At 42.0% G+C, this 15,838-nt stretch overlaps 1 protein-coding gene across 1 annotated transcript in view; it reads right to left on the bottom strand.

Moving 5' to 3' along the window:
* The window catches only part of LOC140205161 (cytosolic 5'-nucleotidase 1A), a 70,336-nt gene that overhangs the window by 31,563 nt on the left and 22,935 nt on the right, over nucleotides 1–15,838 (bottom strand). The window contains exon 3 of the mRNA XM_072272446.1: nucleotides 3,365–3,532. Coding sequence (XP_072128547.1) covers nucleotides 3,365–3,532 — 168 coding nt within the window. The remainder of the gene's footprint in view (nucleotides 1–3,364; nucleotides 3,533–15,838) is intronic.

The following is a 15,838-nucleotide window of genomic DNA, read 5'->3' as shown; positions in this document are numbered from 1 at the left end:
CAGAGATTCAGGAAGTTCTCTGCCAAGGAACTGGCGTGATTGGGGAATAGGTACAGGCAGAGGAGCCTCTGGCCACGTGGTTGTTGAAGATATGAGATGAGGGTGTTACCAGAGTGAGCCTATCTAATATAGGAATGGGTTCCCTGGGGGGGGGGGGGGGACTGTCGTCCTAACGCGTGATGCTGCTTGCTCCCCATGAAGGTAATAAATCCTAATGAGATTGGGTGGCAGCGGCAGTCAAGGTCAGGTACCCCTTCAATCCTTGAGTAGGATTTAAAGCCCTGGGCAGAGTGGAGCATTACAGAGGAAGAGCCCTCCTCCAGTGGGTCCTAATTGCAAGTATATATAACAATAGTGACAGCCTGCCAGAGGATTCTGGACTAACCTCTGCTGTGGTAGGGCATTTAGTTACAACAGCAGCTCCCCACTTGAAAGGGAAGGTGCTGCCTTTAATGGGACTGGTAGGCCGGGATACCATAAATACAGCCATTCGATGTCTGGAGGGGTTGGAGTAAATGGCAGAAAGTAGGTGTAACCAGGTGCAAAAGTTGGATAAGCAGATGGAGCATGGGGTATCCCACGTTACCCATAAGGAGATGCTTTTAGTGCTGACTAGGGCAAAGGTACCTAAGGAGCAAGTCGAAGGCTTTCCCACTCACACGCTCTATGTGATGTGGGGGGAACACTGCGAGGGAAAGTCAGGTAAGAGAACTGTTAAGGATGGGGGGGGGAGCGGTCTCATCTTCTAAGCCCTCCCCAGATAAGGATTCATTTGATCCCTCGCCGGATCTTCGTCTCGGGATCAGGATTCCCTACATCCCTTGCTCGAGGACACTGGTAGACCTCCAGGAGCAGCAGGAGTCGAGTGGAGGGTGGCACCCTCCCACCCCACTAATGTAGGAATAGGGCCAGGGCTTCCTTCCAGAAGATATGCTCAGCGGCCCTTTCCCAGCTGGGGGACTGAAGCCTTACATTGTGGTGTATCGGGAGAAAGGGGATGTGCAGCCATGATGGCAATGGTGGACACCGATGCTGAGAACACCATCATTGCAGGGAACCCTGCCCATTATCATGGTCCCCAAGCTACAACGGAGGGCTCCTTTCTTCCTGCCCCGTGATTGTCTTGTTGGCAGCATCTCCCAAGCGGATTCTGGGTATGAATGTGCTGAGGGGTAGATCCCTTCAAACAAGCAAATGTCATTTTACACTTGGGGTGGCCCAGGCGCCGGTACCAGATGAATTGGCCAAGTGGGAGACCTTGGTGATCTCACTCCACTCGATGGTGCTCAATACAAAACAGTACCAGGTCCAGGGAGGCACTAGAGAAATTGGGGAGACTACAGATTCCCTGTTGTCCTCTGGCCTGCCACCTTCCCCTAAAACAGTCTGGTTTGGCTGGTACGGAGGAGTAATGGGACATGGCGCATGACATTAGACTGCTGAACAAGCCCCTCACAGCAGCCCTCCTGGATATGCTGACCATTACTGAGGACATAGGGGGTGGGGAGGTGAAGCATTGTATGTGGTAGTGGACGTGGCCAATGCTTTTGTCTCCATTCCCCTGAATCCAGAGGCACAGGACCAGTTTGCTTCACATGGGAGGGCCGGCAGTACACCTTTTGCCATCTCTTCCAGGGGTATGTACACAGTCCCATGTTGTGCTATGGCATGGTAGGCTAAGGTTTACAGGAGATATCCCACTATGTAGATGATATGCTGTTACAGAGGCCCTCGCAGGACATAGTGCAGCAAGCACTGGATGAAGTGGTTACCCACCCCTGAGGGAGTGGAGATGGTCTATCAACTCTGATAAGACACAGGGCTCCATTCTGATTGTTTTATTCCTGGGCATACAGTGGCATTCTGGGCAGTAGAGATACCTGATGAGGCGACGTGCAGGATCTTGAATGCTGCAATCCTCACCTCCAAGGAAATGCAGAGCTTTGTAGGGCTCCTTGGTATTGCCAGCAACACATCCTCTATCTGACCATGATTTAATGCCCCCTATACCAGGCCTTCGAGGCTGCCAAGAAGGCAGTGGAACAGGCTCTCCCATTAATCTCTAGACAGAATGGGATACTCTTTGAGCTGCAGGTTTCAGTGGAGTTTGTGGCAGGTGCTGGGGGGCTTCTCCTTGGTGCTTTTGACAAAGACTTTCCCTGAAGCAGTGACCTGATACAGCACTCTGCCCGCCCCCTCCACCCCTCCACCCCCCCAGGGACACCTGTTGGCCTGCTGTTGGGCCCTCCTAGCCGCTGAATACCAGACAGCCTCTGAACCAGTCACTGTGTGCTCAGATGTGACAGCATCTCCCCATCATGCAGTGGGTGAAGTCTGACAATGTGACTCACAAAAAGGCCCTTGTCCAATTGTTAAATGGAAATGGTACACTGCAAGAAGGGCAGAGAGAGGTCCTGATGGGGTGAGCCATCTCCATGAAGAGATAGTGTCCCTGCTCGATAATGACCACTGCACTCAAGACGAAGTCTCTACAATTAACCTCTCACTGGTACAGCGTGGTAAGCCAAATGACAATCTGACTTGAGCAGAAACAAGACTCTGGATTTAGCATTCCGTTTTGGGGGAAGCAGGGAAGGAGTGGTCTATTCCAGCCAAACTCGACCCAGAGAATGGCAATGGCCTTAAAGAACTTGAGTCTCAGTAACCCCAGTGTTTTAAGGGCTGGTACTTCCCTGCATAAGATTTGTCTAATCCCAAGGTTCTGACCTGGAGAGTAACCCCTCTATCAACAGGCAAGGGACTTTGTAAGTCTCAAGTTTAACCACATCTTTCCTAGACAGGGTGACAGAAGCTGTACACAGTACGCCAAGTGTGGCTTTACCAACAATTTATACAACTTCAACATAACGTTCCAATTTCTATGTGAAATGCTCTGACTGACTGACTTGCAAACTACCATTTTACCATCCCTTTACTTGTGACGCCACTTTCAATGAACTATGTGCTTGTACTCCTAGCTCCCACTGTTCCATTACACTCCCTAGTGCCCTACCATTCGTAGTACAAGTCCAACTCTGGTTTGACCTTCCGAAATGCATCATCATACACTTAACATTCTGAAATCCATTTGCCACTCCTCAGCCCACTTCCCTAACTCATCAAGGTCCCCTTATATTTTATAATGACCTTCTTCACTATCAGCAAGACCTCCCGATTTCATACTAGCTGTCGAAGTCTTTACTAAATTGGATTAGAAATGGAAGAAATCATGCAAGGACATGAAGTAAATCTCACATCTGTTTTAAAAAAAAAACTTGCCAATATGGCATCTGAATCAAATATTGAAAGGTTGGTAGAAAGAGGAGTTCATGGCAGGCAAATCAAAGTGTGTGTGAGAACTTACCCTGATGAATGGCAAAACAATACCTTCCTTTAGAGGTATGTCTTCATTACTGATCTGGTAATTTATGTACTCTTCTGGGCCTTCTGTCAAGAATAATTCATGCTCTTCTTCCATATCAAAAAGAGCTCGAGCTGAGATGGCAATTGTTACGGCTTTGATTGGGTCTTTCTGCATAGAAAGGGACCGATAATATTATTAAAACTCTCAGGATCTTATCTCAAGAAAACTCTATACGTTATTACTCAAAAGGAGTCAGGTCACAGACTACTATAATTTGATTACTAACCAAAGTATGCTGCAGTGAGACTGGGATAAATGATACAATGGAATTGAGGCCCTTATATAATCTGTTATTGTTTTGTTTCAGCAATAATTCTGATCTTCAGCCTGCAATGTTTGGATGCAAATAACAGACTGCAAGTTTATTTAATGGCAGGTTCAGCCACCAATGAACGAGAACAAAACTGTGTTATGAGCTAGCAAACTTCTCAACTCAAGACCCACATTTTTAAAGTCAGCAGAGTCTACGGCAATGGCTACTTGCACTCTGCAACTCGGCTTATCAGTTAAATTTAATATCTTCAAAAATGTCTGGTTGATATTCGGGGACTGAATTTCCATTAATGGTGGACCAGTAATTTTTGTCTACACAGAAACTTCTCTCACACAGGAAGCCTTTCTCTAGCCTAGATCTGCAACTGTCATTTTAAAGTGTTTTAGTTGTAGAACCAACTTGTACAAGAAGTCAATTATAACACTTGTCACAAGTCAGAGGAAACTGCAGTTTTTACACCACCCTGAAAAAAAGTAGACAGGATATATTAGACATGGAGATAAGAGCAAGAATTAACTTCTCCATTACGTTTCCGAGGAAAGATGTTACCATTAAAGCCTTGTATAAAAATGATTATATTGATGCATATTAACCTCAAGATCCTGGAGAGAATTTATAACATCAGGATTTTCAACGTTAAAAACTGGATTTAATGACACTATTTTTGTGAAAAATTGTACTTCATGTTGCATCGAATACAAGTAGGATGTGGTTTTGCAATTTAAATTGACTCACACAAAGTGGTTGCAATATGATTAGCTAAATGCTGATGTGTAAAATATTACAGAACTGAACAAGTCTTAACTTATGTTGTATGTTCTCTTAGCTTACTAATGCCGCAATAAACGATCTGATTAATCTAATGCAACTAATTTATCTCTAACTTCACATTGTGTTTACCATAAGATAATTCAACACTTACCATTATACCACTGCTTGTATGTTTTTAGATTGAAGGAAATATACAGAAATAACCACCACTACTTTAAGAGTTATCCAATTAGTCGTATTTCATTGATTATTAGTGAATGCTTTGAAAATATTCTCCCTAAGCTTGAAGTAAAAGTAATGCAATTTTAAGGTTGTAGAAGGTCAGTAAGCACACCAACAGATATCGTAGTCTATTCTCTAAAAAACCAGTCTTGCAAACCACTCATCTCATGGGCAATGAATGTGGGCTATGTATTCATAGTCAGATTCCAATATTTAAATGGAAGTGTTCTGAAGATGCTTACTGTTAACTACAGAAAGACGTCTTTTTTTTTATGTGTGCACGGCAGATCGATAAAATCGGAGTACATATATTGTATGCAACACACATAAAAGTGTGTGCCCTGACACACAATGAGTCGTGAGTCCTGACGAGGGGTCTCGGCCCAAAACGTCGACTGTACCTCTTCCTAGAGATGCTGCCTGGGCTGCTGCATTCACCAGCAACTTAATGTGTGTTGCTTGAAATTCCAGCATCTGCAAATTTCCTCGTGTTTACATATATTGTATGATGGATCTGCATTACAGAATCCAGTGTTACAGAACAGGAGATTATTTGATCCATGAAGATGTGCTGCCTCAATGTAAATGTAATATAAGTAGTCTCACATATCCCATTCTCTTCTTTCAAAATATTATCAAGTTGAAAAATTTTAATCTGCGGCCCCTCCTTCAATACATTCTAGGTCCTTATCACTCACAACCAAAAAAATAATCCCCATATAGTTCTTGGGCAAGCCACCCTCATTCCAAGTTCTCTTTTTAGACCATTCTATCATTGAGAAGTTTTTCCATTGTCTGTCAGACTTTGTTAGTTTTTACACGTCCCTCTATATAAAAACGCAGAATGTCCATAAAAGTTCATAGCAGATAGAATTCATTGTTGACTTCACTTCAGTGACAGCATTTTACTGAAAATAGTAACTACTTAGCTGCATTAGCAATCTCATTTCAAGGGCTTTTTCACTTTAAAACACTACAAACTCAGAAGCAAACCTACAAAACAAATGTATATATTTAAACTTCACTACCTCAAAACAGCTTCCACCATGTGTCCAGTTTATTGGTTCAGTTCTGGTGGAGTCCTATGACCAAATCAGATGTGTATCTAAACAATTGATTACATTTCTATGGTTTGACATGCTGAATTACAAAACAGTTCTCACCAGGTCTAGTGCACAAGTAATTGTTAATGTGCATCTGTTGTCATCCTAAGTTGTGCAATGTACAGACCACCATGCTCTGATGGTATTTAAAGTGGAGTTTAATAGGTTCTTGATTAGTAAGGGCATCAAGTATCACAGGGGGAAGGCAGGAGAATGTGATTGATTGGGGAAGTAAATCAGCCATGATTGAATGGCGGAGCATACTTGATGGTCCAAATAGCCTAATTCTGCTCCTGTGTTTTATAGCCTACCATTCACAATCATTTCTCTTTTATCTTTTCTTGAAAAAGGCTTCCAAACCTAATAAGAGGGGTTAGGCAAATGTTTCCTGGACTTCATCAATGGTTCTAAATTCTGCTATTAACAGAGTCAAGTTAAACAAGACATCCTGCTTTGATTTTGCCCAGTATGTACAGTAATAAAATATTGAGACTTTTTTTAAACCACATTAGCCAGAATACAGCAAAAGACAGGGTGGAGGAATCATGCCTTCATTTTCTTCTCTTTCCCAAAAATATCTCTACACTGAACAATAATTATCAGAAGTTTAGCGCTTCCATACTTTAAAATGAACTAAATCCGCTTTGAACAACAAATATTATCCATCCAGGAGAACACAGCAGCATGCACTAGATATGGAGAATTCTACATTTGTCGTAGATGCAGTAGGATAGATGATTAGAAAGAAAATCCTAATGCAAGTTAAGTGGATGATTCAATGAAATCAGACATATTATTGGCTGTGGTCTAACACTAAATTAAAATTATGTGAAGTAATTGTAAGGTTTTTTTTACATTCAAGGATATTATATGATATTTGACTCCAGCACACTACTGCCATTACAAGAGATTCTGCAGAAGAGTTCTGATGAAGGGTCTCGGCCTGAAACATTAACTGTTTATTCTTATCCATGGATGCTGCCTGACTTGCTGAGTTCTTCCAACATTTTGTGTGTCTTACTTTATAAACTGTACTTCTATGGAAGAATACAGCGGGTCAAGTGGCATAAATGGAGGCAAAAAGTTTAAGTTGGGAGGGAAGGGGAAAGATTGTCAGAATGGGGATGTGGTGGTTAGGGTGGTGACAGGGAGGTGGGATAGAGTCTGACTGGTTACATGTGGAACCAGGCTCAATCCATATCACTCAAAATATTCAAGTGAAGGAGAATATATAATTTATAAAAAGCTATTTTAATCTCAAAACATTTTGTTTAAATAGGGTAATCCTTTTCTTAACTCTGTTGCATGTAGCTTCATTCTTGAAATTGCTTATTCTGTATTCTAGCTTTAAAAACTTCATACTTTTTGTGCTTGTTTTCTTCACAGTATAAACAGCGACCACTGAAAATACTACCCGAGGTTATCAAAAATATTGCAGTTCATTGAAAACAGCATTAGAATCATATATATAAAAAGCACAGAAAAGCTCGACTCATATGTTGATAATGGAATTTTTAGAATGATACAAATTTTCCATCATGTTGATCAATGCAAGCTCAGTGTTTCTGTATGACACTGGTACTATGGCATTCAGCATGCTTATCAGAGAGCTCCTCCTGGTGGTCCATGTAATGATTGCATTTTGCAACTGAAATACCAAATACATACATATTGGGTCCAGCACACTACTGCCATTACAAAGAAGGCACAGCACGCCTCTACTTTCTTAGAAGTTGGCGAAGATTTGGCATGTCATATAAAACTTCTACAGATACATAGTGGAGTAAGCTGACTGTACTGACTGGGTCTAGTATGGAATCACCAATGCTCTTGAATGGAAAAGCCTACAGAAGTGGATTCAGACCAGTCCATCATGGGTAAAGCCCTCCACAACACTGAACACAGCTATAATGAGAGCTGCTGCAGGAAAGCAGCATCGTCTTTCTCAGGATGCACACCACTAGGTTCAGGAACAGTTATTACTCATTGACTATCAGATTCTTGAACCGGAGATACTGTAACTTCACTAAACTCACCCCAACACTGAATTGATTCCATTACCTATGGACTCACTTTCAAGGACTCTAGAACTGATGTTCTTGATATTTTTGCTTATTTATTAATTATCATTATTTTGTTTATTTTTGTATTTGCACAGTTCATTGTCCTTTGCGCATTGGCTGTTCATCTGTCTTTGTTGTGTGTGGTTTTCAGATTCTATTGTATTTCTTTGTATTTGCTGTGAATACTTGGATGAAAATGAATCTCTGTGTAGTATATGGTGACATATATATACACTTCCATAATAAATTTACCTTGAACATTGAAGTGAGCTTCAATTGGATTGCTGATCTGTATTGAGTTAATGTTAGCTTGTATTAAGTGGAGGAATATCTAATACACAACTTATCACAGTACTGATGGGAAAACAAAGCAATCTCAGTTTCTTACACAGTAAGTAGTGACTGGAAAGGATATTGTCAAAGTCAGAATCAGGCAGAGCTATAATAATGAGGATTAAAATCACCGAACGATACTCATCAGTCTCAAACATGGAACTTGAATTTTGCTTCTGCTGTATCCGGAATGGTCAGCAATTCAGTGCCCCCTGCCCAGGAGGAACTTGTCTATGTTTCCTGCTGTGCTTTGTACTGAGGGAGAAGGTGCTACTATCCAGGCAGTGTAAAGGACAGACATTGTTGGGGGATGATAGTAATATCAGCCGCCAGCTTTAAACATTGAAACCAATGGAATCAAATAAATACAAGAAATAAACAAGCTTTGGTGGAATGTCTAAAAGAGCAGAATGAAGCTCATGAAAGGAAATGCAGAGGCTTTAAAATAGGAAAGATTCATAAGACTAGTTTGTGGGATTATTGTTTTGCTGTGAGAGAGAACAGACCAATATAGCACAGGGCTATCAACCCACAATGTCTATAGTCCCTTCAACCCACAATGTCTGTAACTGACCATGATGACAAAATAACTAATCCCATCTGTCTGGACACACAGTATCCCTGGGTGTCCATGTGCCCGTCTAAATACTTCTTAAATATCACTATCATATCTGCTTCTATCAGCCACCCTGAACAGTGTACTATGCAGCTACCACTGCAATAAACAGGCCTCGCATATCTCCTTTAAACTCTTCACCCTCACCTTACACCTAAACCTTCTAGTAGCTGACATTTCTAACTTGGGGTAAATGACCATGAATATCTATCCCATCTATGATTCTCATTATTTTTATGAACTTCATTTAGGTCTCCCTTCAGTCTCTGACACTCTAGACCAGAGTAAGCAACCCAACTTTGTGCAATGTGCTCCAACCCAGGCAATATCTTGATGAGCTTTAAACCCCAAGAGATCCTGCAGATGCTGGAAATCCAGGGCGACATGCACACAAAATAAGAAGCAGGGAGGTGATAAGTGGAAACGGCAAAGGGCTGGAGAGGAAGGAATTGGATAAGAGTGGAGAGTAGATCATGGGAGGAAGGGAAGGAAGAGGGGCATCAGGGAGAAGTGATAGGCAGGTGTGAAGAAAAGGCAAGAGTCCAGACTGGGGAATAAAAGGAGAGGGAAGTGGGCGGGGGAAAACAGAATTACTGGAAGTTGGAGAAATCAATGTTCATGCCATCAGGTTGGAGGGTACCTAGATGGAATATGAGGTGTTGCTCTTCCGCCCTGAGAGTGACCTCATTGTGGCAGAAGAAGAGACCATGGACCGATGTCAGAATGGGAATGGAAAATTGTTGACCACCAGGAAATTCTGTTTTTGCAGATGGAGCTGAGGTGCTCGAGAAAGCGGTCCCCAAGTCTACATCAGGTCTCACCAATGTAGAGGAGGCGGTACTGGGAGTACCAGATACAGTAGATGACCCCGAAGATTTACATGTGAAATGTTGCCTGAAATGACTGTCTGAGGCCCTGAATGGAGGTGAGGAAGGTTAGCACTTCTGACGCTTGCAAGGATAAGTGCCAGGAGGGAGATTATTGGGGAGGCATGAATGGACAAGGGAATCACAGAGGAAGTGATCCCTGCAGAAGGCAGAGGGTGGGAGACAGCAGAAGATAAAGATGTGCTTAGTAGTAGGGTCTTGTTGAATGCTGTGCCAGTCACAGAAAACTACGTGTTGCATGTGGAGACTCATGAAGTGGTAGGTGAGAACAAGAGGAACTCTATCCCTGTTAAGGTGGTGGGAAGATTGACTAATATGTTAATGGTGGAGGAAGGAAAACTCTGTTCTTTGAAGGAGCATGATATCTCTGATATCCTAGAGAGGAATGCATCATCCTGCGAACAGATGTTGCAGAGACACAAGAACTGAGAAAAGGAAATGGCATTTTTGGAGAAGACAGGGTGGGAAAAGGTATAATCAAGATAACTTCTTCTGCTCCCTTCGACAGCCTCCCCGTTGTTCTTGCAATGTGGAGGCGAGGATTGCAAACAATAGTCCAAGTGTGTCCTAACCAAAGCTTTATACAACTGCAACATGATGGAGAGAACTTTGAGTGAATGATACTGAGTAGTCTAGTGATACAGTCTATAGTGCTTGTTAATTCAGGGTGAAGAACAACTTCTGACTTAAAAATAAGATTGATCTAAAAGGCCATTTTCACATTTTCTCTCTCTCTCACACACTTACTTAATGCACATCTCCCCCTTATATCCAGATATCCAGATTCTATTTATCTAACTGTACTAGAGTTATTTGACAAAGAAATAGGCTGTTGGGATGGGCCTACCATATCCCATCTACACTAGTCCCACATTTTTCTGGAAAAGTTAAATATCCTATTTAAATGCCTGTCTAAATGTCTCTATATTCTAATGATTGTATCTAACTCAACCACAGTGACACTGGCACTGAGTTCGAGGCATCAATTATTCTCTGTGTTAAAAATAATTCCCCTCAAATACGGTTTATAATCCTTACCTGTCATCTTTAACCTATGTCTTTTGTGTCTGAGATCCCTACCATGCAAAAAAAGAGAGTACTGACTATTTACCCTGTTTGTGCCTATATCAGGTCAACCCTCAGTTTCCTTGTTCCAGGGAAAAGAATCTCAGTCTATCTAAACTGTCCTCATATCTTAAGCCCATAAAACATAAACCCATCAAGTCTCCTCCACTATTCCATCCTTATTATCCCTCTCATCCCCGTTCTCCTGCCTTCTTCTCCCCCTTAACCTTTTGATACCCTGATTAATCAAGAAACTATCAACTGCCACTTTAAATATATTCAATGACTTGGCCTCCACAGTCATCTGTGGCAATGAATTTCATAGATTCACCACCCTCTGGCTAAAGAAATTTTTCTTCATCTCTGTTTTAAATAGATGCCTCTCTCTTTGGAGGATGTGCCCTCTGGTCCTAGATTCTCCTGCTGTAGGAAACATCTACTCCTCATCCACTCTATCGAGACCTTTCAATATTCGATAGGTTTCAATGAGATCCTCGCTAATTCTTCTGAACTCTAAACACCTATGTCACGATGCTGTCGTTGACTGTAGCTCAGCATTTAACACCATCAATCTCACCATCCTGATTGATAAGTTACAGAACCTGAGTCACTGTACCTGCCTCTGCAATTGGATCCTCGACTTCCTAACCAGAAGACCATGACCTATGTGGATTGGTAATAATATCTCACTGTCAATCAACACTGGCACACCTCAGGGGTGTGCGCTTAGCCCACTGCTCTACTCGCTCTATACACATGACTGTGGGGCTAGGCATAGCTCAAACACCATCTATAAATTTCCTGATGACACAATCATTGTTGTAGAACCTCAGACGGGGGTGACAGGGCATACAGGAGCGAGATATACCAGTTAGTTGAGTGGTGTCGCAGCACCAACCTTGCATTCAATGTCAGAAAGACGAAAGAGCTGATTCTGGACTTCAGGAAGAGTAAGACGAAGGAATACATACTAATCCTTAGAGAGAACCGAAGTGGACAAAGTGATCAATTTCAAGTTCCAGGGTGTCAGGATCTCTAAGGATCTAACCTGGTCACTTCAGATCAATCATATCAATGCAGCCATAAAGAAGGCAAGACAGTGGCTATATTTCATTAGGAGTTTGAAAAGATTTAGTTTGTCAACTAAATCACTTGAAAACTTGTACCATGGAGAGAATTGTGACAGGCTGCATCACTGTTTGGTATGAGGGGACAGAGCTACTGAACAGGATCGAAAGCTACAGAATGCTGTAAAATTAGTATATACACACATACACACACACACACACACACACACATATATATTTATTGTAATTGAATTATTTATTTTCTTTCTATATTATCATGTATTGCATTGAACTACTGCTGCTAAGTTAACAAGTTTCAGAACACATGCTGGTGATAATAAACCTGATTCTAATTCTGATTCTGAAATTCAGGCCCAAAGCCGTCAAACGCTCCTCATATGTTAAGACTTTCACTCCCAGGATCATTCTCATGAACTTCCTCTGGAACCTCTCCAACATCAGCACATCCATTTCTAAGAGAAGAGGCCCAAAGCTGCTCCCAATACTACAAGTGCAGTCTGATCGAAGCCTTATAAAGCCTTAGCATTACATGCTTGCTCTTATATTCTAGTCTTCTTGAAATGAATGCTAACATTATTCCTCATCACCTTCTCAACCTGCAAGTTAACCTTCAGTGAGTCCTGCACAACAACTCCCAAGTCCCTTTGCACCTCTGATTTTGAATTTTCTCTCCATTTAGAAAATATCTGCACCTTTATTCCTTCTGCCAAAGTGCAAGATCATACACTTTCCAGCACTTCCCTACACTATATTCTACCTGCCACTTCTTTATCCTTTCTCTGAATCTGTCTCAGCCCTTCTGCAAACTCCCTTCTTTCTCAACACTATCTGCCCCTCCACCTATCTTCATATAATCCACAAATTTGGTCACGAAGCCATCAATTCTGTCATTGACGTACTACGTGAAAAGAAACAGCCCTCGAGAACTAGTCACAGGCAGCCAACCAGAATAGACTCTCTTTATTCCCACTCTTTGCCTCCGGCCTGTCAGCAAATCTTCTATCCAGGCTACCAGTAAGATGGCAGTGTGCTCAGACGCAGCTGCTTCTACAGGGCCAACCAAATGTGTTATTGTCTTTTACAAACAAGAGAAAATCTGCAGATGCTGGAAATCGAGTAACACACACAAAATGCTGGAGGAACTCAGCAGGCCAGGCAGCATTTATGGAAAAAAGTACAGTCGATGTTTCAGGTCAAAACCCTTTGGCAGAACAGGAGAAAAAAAGCTGAGGAGAAGATTTGAAAGGTAGGGGGAGTGGAGAGAGAAATGCCAGGTGACAGGTGAAACTTAGAGGGGGAGGGATGAAGCAAAGAGCTAGGAAGTTGATTGGTGAAAGAGACAGAAGGCCATGGAATAAAGAAAAAGGGGGGTGGGGAGGGAGCACCAGAGGGAGGTGATAGGTGAGCAAGGAGATAACATGAGAGAGGGGCGAGGGGATGGGAAATGATGAAGGGGTGGGGGGAGGCATTACTGGAAGTTCTTGCCCATTCTTCTAATCTGTCCAAGTCCTTCTGCAGCCTACTTGTTTCCTCAACACTACCTGCCCCTTCACCAATCATATCATCTGCAAATTTGACAACAAAACCATCTACTCGATGATCAAAATGACTGATATACAGGATAAAAAGAAGTGGTCCCAACACCATCCCCTGTGGAACACCACTGGTCGCTGGCAGCCAACCAGAAAAGGACCCTTTTATTCCCACTCGCTGCCTCCTACCAGTCAATGCTACAACCATGCCAGTAACTTTCCTGTAGTACCATGGGATCTTAACTTGGCAAGCAGCCTCATGTGTGGCACCTTGTCAAAGGCCTTCTGAAAGTCCAAATGTGCAACATCCACTACATCTCCTTATCTATCCTACTTGTAATCTCTTCAAAGAATTTCAACAGGTTCGTCAGCCAAGATGTTCCCTTAAGGAAATCTTGCTGACTTTGTCCTATCTTTACCTGTGTCACAAAGTACTCGATAACTCATTCTTAAAAATTTACTCCAACATCTTCCCAACCACTGAGGTCAGACTAACTGCTCTATAATTTCCTTTCTGCTCCTTTCCTCCTTTCTTAATATGTGGAGTGACATTTGCAATTTTCCAGTCCTCTGGCACCATGCCAGAGTCCAATGATTCTTGAAAGATCATTACTACTGCTTCCACAATCTCTATTGCTACCTCTTTCAGAACCCTACAGTTCAGCTTGTCTGTCCAGGTGACTTATGCACCCTTAAATCTTTCATCTTTTTGTGTTCCTTCTCTCTTGTAATACTAACTGCACACACTTCTCTTCCTTCACACCCTTCAACATCTGGCACACTACTAGCATTTTCCACAGTGAAGACAGATGCAAAATACTCATTTATTTCATCTGCGATCTCCTTGACCCCCACTATTATTTCTTTGGCCTCATTTTCTAGTGGTCCTATATCCACTCTCATCTTTCTTTCTTTTTGTTTACATTCTTGAAATAGCTTTTACTATCCACTTTGATTTTGTTTGTTCGCTTGCTTTCATATTTCATCTTTTCCCTCCTAAAGATCTTTTAGTTGTCTCTGTAGGTTTTTAAAAGCTTCCTAATCCTCTGACTTACCAATAATTTTTGCATTGTAGTATGCCCTCCCTTTTGCTTTTACATGAGCTTTGACTTCACTTTTTAGACATGGTTGTATTATTTTGTCATTTGTGTATTTCTTTGTTTTTGGAATACAGCTACCCTGCATCTTCCTCATTTTCCCCAGAAACTCACAGCATTGCTGCTCTGCTGTCATCTGTGCCAGTAGCTCCTTCCTGTTTACTTTGGTCAACTCCTCTCTCATACCACTGTAATTTCCTTTACTTCACTGAAATACTGCTACATCAGACTTTACTTTCTCCCTATCAAATGTTGAGCTGAACTCAACCATATTGTGATTACTGCCTCCTAAGTGTTCTTTTACCTTAAGACCATAAAACCATAAGACATAGGAGCAGAATTAGGCCATTTAGCCCATCAAATCTACTCTACCATTCCATATGGCTGATCCCGGGTCCTACTCAACCCCATATACCTGCCTTTGATGCCCTGACCAATCAGGGCACAATCTACTTCTGCCTTAAATATACCCACAGACTTGCCCCCATTGCAGTCTGTGGCAGAGTATTCCACAGATTTACTACTCTCTGACTAAAAAAAATTCCTCCTTACCTCTGTCCTAAAAGGTCACCACTCAATTTTGAGGCTGTCCTATCTAATTCTGCATCCTCCCACCATAGGAAACATCCTTTCCTCATCCACCTGATCTAGTCCTTTCAACATTTGGTAGGTTTCAATGAGATCCCCCCACATTCTTCTAAATCCTAGTGAGTACAGGCCCAAAGCTGCCAAAAGATGCTCATATGTTAGCCTGTAAATTCCTGGAATCATCCTTGTGAACCTCTTCTCGACTCTCTCCAATGACAACACTTCCTTTCTGAGATATGGGGCTTAAAACTGTTAACAATACTCCAAGTGTGGCCTGACTCATGTCCTATCAAGCTTCAGCATTATCTCCTTGCTTTTATATTCTATTCCTCTTGAAATAAATACCAGCATTGCATTTGCCTTCTTTACCACAGACTTAACCTATAAATTAATCTGCTGGAAGTCTTGCATAAGGACTCCCAATTCCCTCCGCACCTCTGATGTTTGAATCTTCTCCCCATTTAGAAAATAGCCCACACTATTGTTACTTTTACCAAAATGCATCATCATAGATTTTCCAACACTGCATTCCATCTACCACTTTTTTCCCCATTCTTCCAACTTGTCTAAGTCCTGCTGCAATTGCATTGCTTCCTCAGCACTACCTACCTCTCCACCTATCTTTGTATCATCCGCAAACTTTGCCACAAAGCCATCAATTCCATTATCCAAATTATTGACAAACAATGTGAAAAGTAGCAGTCCCAATACTGACCCCTTAAGCTCCCTAATCACCTCTAGTTCATAATATAACACCCAATCCAGTACAGTTGAT

The sequence above is a fragment of the Mobula birostris genome, chromosome 11 (genome assembly GCF_030028105.1).
Source record: "Mobula birostris isolate sMobBir1 chromosome 11, sMobBir1.hap1, whole genome shotgun sequence".
Classification (NCBI taxonomy): domain Eukaryota; kingdom Metazoa; phylum Chordata; class Chondrichthyes; order Myliobatiformes; family Myliobatidae; genus Mobula; species Mobula birostris.
Note: the sequence above shows the minus strand (reverse complement) of the source record. Positions and strands in the feature narration are given on the sequence as shown.